The following is a 6515-nucleotide window of genomic DNA, read 5'->3' on the forward strand; positions in this document are numbered from 1 at the left end:
CCCTATTTGACCATGATAGTTTTCTTTAAAACAAACACCATATTTTACAAACGGATCTTGAAATCGAAAAATGATGTTCCCTCACCCACAGTATTTTTAAAAGACCTATTCAACGATACCCCACACTATGGGGTAGACGAGAAAAAAAATCATCTCCACTTTACATGTAAGGAGCTACCCTAAAAAATCACAATTTTATTTCACCACTTTGTCGGCGTGAATAATACATATTTATACCCATGCCAAATCACAGATTTCTAGCACTAATAGTCTCTGAGATTAACCGAGGACGGACGGACGGACGGACATGGCGAAGCTATAAGGGTTCCTTGTTTACTACGGAACCCTAACAAAGGAAACATTTTCATCTTTGACACCACAGCTATAGCTCAGCATAATGTCTTGCATCATAATACGTTAACACGCATAAAATGTAGGACACTGATTTTCAGCTGTGACCCGGGTATAGGGGTTTCTTTTTTGTCTGGAGATAAGGAACTCTAAAAACAGTAAATATTTATTATTATGCTAATGTGCTAATGTGTTTATATTATTTCTACTTCAACCGTGTTGAAGTAGAAATAATATAAACTTAAAGCAAATTTGAATTTCGGAAGGATAACAAGGTAAAATGTTGCATAAATTGAGGTTCGCACTTTTACGGAAAATATGTTATCCCAGTGTCTCACTTTCTACCACTGCTTCTCCAAAGGTGAGTGTTACTTTTTTAAGACATAGGTAGGTAGGTTAGATATAGGAGATGACTCTCAAAGTCTCAACAAGTTTAAATCTTTAGGTAGGTATATATAAAATTAAAAGTCCTGACTGACTGACATATATCAACGCACAGCTTAAACCACTGGTCCTAAAGACATGAAAGGAGGACGTGTTCTTAGTAAAGAGTAGGTGTCCACTACTAAGAAATGATTTTTTGAAATTCCATTCCTAAGTGGGTTAAATGGGGGATGGAAGTTTGTATGAAAGTCCGTCATTTTTAATGTTATTTCCATGAAAATTGATTTCGGTCACAAATGAAGAAATACGTGTTTCAGGATTTTTGAAAATTCAACCCCCACGCCGATTTTCTAAATTCCACCCGAGCGAAGCCGGGGCGGGTCAGCTAGTTTTTCATAAAAATGTAAACTTATTGGAAAATCCTAACTATTACTTAATAGGTATAAAGGAATTAAAATGATAAGAAAGCTGAGTAGTGATTTGCCTAAGACCTGCGCGAATAATATAGGCAAGTGTAAGGCCATGATGACGTCATGGCGAATCCAATATGGCGAATATTTAAAACAAAAATACCTACCTCCTAGGCACGCTCAGAAAACTTTTTGAACTCTATTTTTTTTCTATACTAATGCTTAACTTCAAAGAGGAATAATTTGTTTGTAATCGATAAACTCTGAAATTACTGAACCGATTTTAATAATTCTATGACCATTAGGAAGCTACTTTACCTAGAAGTAACTTTACGTGTGTTGTATAATTCTATACCTACTTATACTTACATCAAATTTCACCCGAATAAAGCCGGGTGGATCAGTTAGTCGAAAATATAACAGTTATGATCAGCTTTATAATCAGGAAAGTGAGCTATTCTATCATATTCTATTACCTACTTATCTGGATTTAGGAGTTTGGACATATATAACTTAGGGCAAGCTGTGATAACCTAGTGGTTAGGACGTCCGCCTTCTAGTCGGAGGTGGGGGGTTCGATCCCGGGCACGCACCTCTAACTTTTCGGAGTTATGTGCGTTTTAAGAAATTATATCACTCGCTTTAACGGCGAAGGAAAACATCGCGAGGAAACCTGCATGCCTGAGAGTTCACCATAATGTTCTCAAAGTTGTGTGAAGTCTACTAATCCGCACAAGGCCAGCGTGGTAGACGTAAACGTAGACCAAAACCTTTCTCACTCTGAGATGGGACCCGTGCTCTGCAATGAGCCGGCGATGGGTTGATCATGATGATGATGATTATGTAACTTTATATTTGTTTAGGCAAATGAAGAAATAAAGGAGGAGAAAGTCAAAGTTGGGAAGTATGAAATAAATTATCTCAAAGTTGGTTGGGGTCCGCACCATGTTCTATGCGCGCCGGGCTCTCTCGGCACCATATGGTTTGACTACAAGCCCCAGATCCAGGGTTTCGATCGAGACAAGTTCAGTTTAGTGGTCTGCGACCCTCCAGGTAACGGGAAGAGCACTGTGCCGGAGGGCGACAATGTGGTCGACTTCTTTGAGAGGGATGCAGCTGTGTATTACGAATTCATGAAGGTAAACAAAATCAGAAAGTCACATATCCAAAAACGAGACGGCTCCCTAATTGTAACTCTAGGTACGACGTACATAAGTATCACGCATCGGCAGCAGCTAAACTATGGTACCAATAATTAGTTAGGTACCAATCCTGAAATAATTATGTCTATAATAGGTTGCAATCTGACGTATTATAGGTTGCAATGCTCATAGTTTCTCACCGCGGTTGTACAAAATAGGCCGTTTTTCTTCTGCATCTGCATGTAGGTACCTTAGGTACCTTAGGTTTTTAGGGACGTCTGACGTCTCTCTTCTCGAAAATAATCTTTTTCATAAGGCACAATACAATCTAACTGTAAAAAATCGGTACCTACCTATATATTATTTACTCGGTACTAATTAGGTATAGCTATAACTAGGGCTGTCCGCATCATTGATTTTCCGGGACGTCACTATTCTAATAAACCTAGTTTGCTAATAAACCTAGAACTGCTAACAGTCACTGATTTTCGAGGATGTTCTTTTTCTGAAGATCTACAATCAAAGAAATACAGTTGTCTCGGCGCCCAATACGAATTTGTCCCGTTTGGCGTCGAGACACTGGGTCCGTGGGGCAAGGGTGCCCGGGGGCTCCACAAGTACCTCAGCAAACGCCTTAGGGAGGCAACAGGCGACCCTCGCGCGGGCAGCTTTCTCGCGCAACGACTTTCAATAGCTATTCAGCGTGGGAATGCTGCCTGCATAATGGGCACCCTACCTAGGGCTCAAAATTTTGATAAGAACTTAAATTCTTAGTTTTAGTTATTTTAATTTAATGATATTTTTAATCAAAGAAATTGATATTTTAATCAACATACATATTTTGGACATTCTGTGCAAACGATAGCTAGGGCTGTCACCTGTCACTAGGTTTCCGGGGCGTGCCATTTCTAAAAACAAAATAAAACTCAAACTAACCTATGCTATTTATTTCAAGGCATTGGAAGTCCCGAAGTACTCCTATATAGGATGGAGCTGCAGTGGCGCCTCGGGGCTTATCCTCGCCGCTAGGCACCCGGAGGTGGTCAACAAGTTAGTTGTATTTGGCACCAGCTCGCATATGTTGAAGAGTGAAACAGAAAATTATAGAAGTTTGTACCTATAGTACTAAGAGAGTTTCTCTTCTTCACTTCACTTCTGTCGGGCTGTGCACGACAAATCACGCTTTTTATTTTATTTGATTTTGCTCTACATAGTGATTTTGAATAATGTTATCTAGTACATTATATTTTTATATAAAATTTTAATAAAAACTTTAATTGTAGTTACTAGGTAGTTACAGATTTTTAGCTCACAGCTTGTCACAAAAGAATTAATCCTAACCCAATATCTCATAATATTATTGAAAGTTTTGGATGTTTGTTGCTCGTTCACGCCACAATAACTTAACCGATTTGGCCGTGAAATTAATTTAGATTTTACCTTAACTTAACACAGCTACTTTTTATAGGTATAATCAAAAATCAAAATCGGAAAATCAAAGAGCTCTCACGGGATTTATAAAAACCTAAATCCATGCGGGCGAAGTTGTAGGTATCATTTAGTACTTAATACTTCTACTTATTATGTAATGAATTGACGATCTTTACAGAAATGAAAGATTTGAATAACTGGTCAAAACCTGTGTTAGAAGCAATGACAAAAATGTACGGAAAAGAGACATTCGTGAATAAGCTGAATAAATGGGTGGATAACGTCGTGGATAACTACTATGTGTTCAATTGCGATGATCTTTTGAAAGATATAAAGTGTCCCACACTGGTACTTTACGGTGCAAAGGACCAAATGGTGGATAGTTCTCACGTTAACTACTTGCAAAAACACATTAAGAATTCCAGGTGAGTTTATTATCTTATCATTATCCACAATCAATACTAACATTATAAATGCGGCTGTCTATACGCCTGGCTGTCTGTTTGTCTATTAGCTTTTCATGGTCCATCTGTTTTACCGATTTTGACGAAATTTATACAGAGATAGCTTGCATCCCGGAGACGGACATAGGCTACTTTTTATCCCGGAAAATCAAAGAGCTCCAACGGGATTAAAAAAACTTAAGCTATTTGGCATTAACAAAAATTGGACCCGAAAATAGATATAAGTAGATTACCTATTTTTAACCCCAAAAACCAAACAGTTCCCACGGGATTTGTTTTGCTTTTAACCATGACTAATAGTTCCACGTGGATGTAAGATTTAATGTGTATCTAAACATGGGCTCTTTATTTCACAATCACAGACATACATTTATTGATTTGAATACATATGAATTTATTTATTTTATGGAAACGAACATTGATAATTAAATAAGATTAGGCGCAACACATAAATTTTAATTTAGTAATAATTACCAAGATTATTCCGTAATATTTATCGATGAAGATTATGGAAAAAATATATATTAAAGATGCATATTTTGTTACAGAGTTCACATATATCCTGATGGCAAGCACAATATCCACATTAAATACGCAGAAGATTTTAACACGAGAGTTCAGCAATTCCTTCTAAATACAAACGACAAATGATTAGTTATCCTCTAAAAGGATTCACAAAGTATCAACGTATGTGCATTCTTGGATATTATTTAAGAACTTTCAAAAAGGCTGTTTTTTTATAAATTTGTGTGATTAGTTTTCTCGCACAAGCATATTTACCGAAATATATAAAAATAGTGAGATAATCACGCCAACAGTAGGTATATAATTACACTAACTAGCCTATTCTGATAGGTTTTAGTTTTAGTTAAAAATTATAACTTTTATTTAATTAATGATTTAATTGTAATTTTACTAAATTAAAATGTCCGCTCATATTTTGTTACTTATTCAATACACCGATCGCTACCAAGACTAATTAATATGTTTTAAATAAAAAATCGCACCGGTCAAGATGTTCGATATATAATAAGAATGTGCAAGAACCAAAATACCTACTAAGTGTTTTTCTTTTTAAAGTTTTTCTCTCATCATCGACTTTATTTCAAGAATATACGCCAAAAGAAAAGTCTTTGTCAAAAGTTGAAATATTTTTTATTCAAATAAACGTTGCTAAGTGCTTTTGAATCGTCATTGAATCTACCACTGGTTAGGAATGCCTTTTCTACCGATAAAAACCAGCAGAAACTCGGCGATTTAGTATACCCTCGATAAATATTCGTGCTAACGCTCTAAACTAAGCATGTCCCGCATTATGATTCGATAGGTACGTCCCGAAAAATTGTGGATGATCGGCAACCCTAGTACTATGTAGGTACTTTAACACTATTTTATGGGATACTAGGTACCGAATAATAAAACGCCAATTTACGACTATTTATTAAGATCGCCTTAAAATTTATTTGTTAGTGTAGGTATAGGTAGGTACCTACTAATATAAAAAGCAAAAATTTGTTTGTTTGTAATCGATAATAATCATAATCATAATTTATTATTGCGTAGGTACCTCCACGTGTTTTATTTATAGGTCAGGTCACAGTGTATTTACCATTATAATGGTGTGCACTAGTTACCTGGCATCCATAATAATATTATAAATGCGAAAGTGTGTCTGTCTGTCCGTCTGTCTGTCTGTCTGTCTGTCTGTTCGCCTTTCACTGCCCATCCGTTCAACCGATTTTAACAAAATTTGGTACAGCGATAGCTTGCATCCCGGGGAAGGACATAGGCTACTTTTTATTCCGGAAAATCAAAGAGTTCGCACGGGATTTTTAAAACCTAAACCCACGCGTACGAAGTCGCGGGCATCAGCTAGTTTACAATAATTATATTAATTACATGAATGACAATGAACGACAATCACGATAAACTGTAATTTAAAATTATTATTAACAAAGAAAATATAGGTATTGAAGAATAAAATAATGTAAACTCGGCGAGATCATAATTACAAATTAATTCAATAAAATTTAGAAAATTGAATGTTAATGTAAATAGAAAGGCCAATATTACAATAATTATTTTAATTGAATCTTATATTATTAACCCAAGTACTCGCTAATTGCGTAGTAGCACTTATTCATTAGGTAGGTACTCTTTTAACTTATTTTTAAACTTTAAATACCTATGTAATTCAGTTCCGGTAATCGGTTATAAAGTTTTGGTGACATCACAACCACACACTATTTACGAAAACGCAACAAACTACATCTACCTAAAAAATTTTACAAAAAAAATAAAAACCGACTTCGATACACAAACACTAAAAATTG

The 6515-nt window shown here is 35.8% G+C and overlaps 1 protein-coding gene across 1 annotated transcript; it reads left to right on the forward strand.

The window, feature by feature from the left end:
- Nucleotides 1-372: 372 nt before the first annotated feature.
- Nucleotides 373-5120, forward strand: LOC117986148 (valacyclovir hydrolase-like). The gene is made up of 6 exons (XM_034972986.2): nucleotides 373-509; nucleotides 618-712; nucleotides 2009-2284; nucleotides 3243-3396; nucleotides 3897-4143; nucleotides 4731-5120. Exons 2-6 carry the CDS (start codon nucleotides 632-634, stop codon nucleotides 4831-4833), a joined length of 861 nt encoding a protein of 286 aa, XP_034828877.1. The 5' UTR covers nucleotides 373-509; nucleotides 618-631; the 3' UTR covers nucleotides 4834-5120.
- The last annotated feature ends 1395 nt before the right edge of the window (nucleotides 5121-6515 follow it).

This window comes from Maniola hyperantus, chromosome 10, assembly GCF_902806685.2.
Source record: "Maniola hyperantus chromosome 10, iAphHyp1.2, whole genome shotgun sequence".
NCBI classification, from domain to species: Eukaryota; Metazoa; Arthropoda; class Insecta; order Lepidoptera; family Nymphalidae; genus Maniola; species Maniola hyperantus.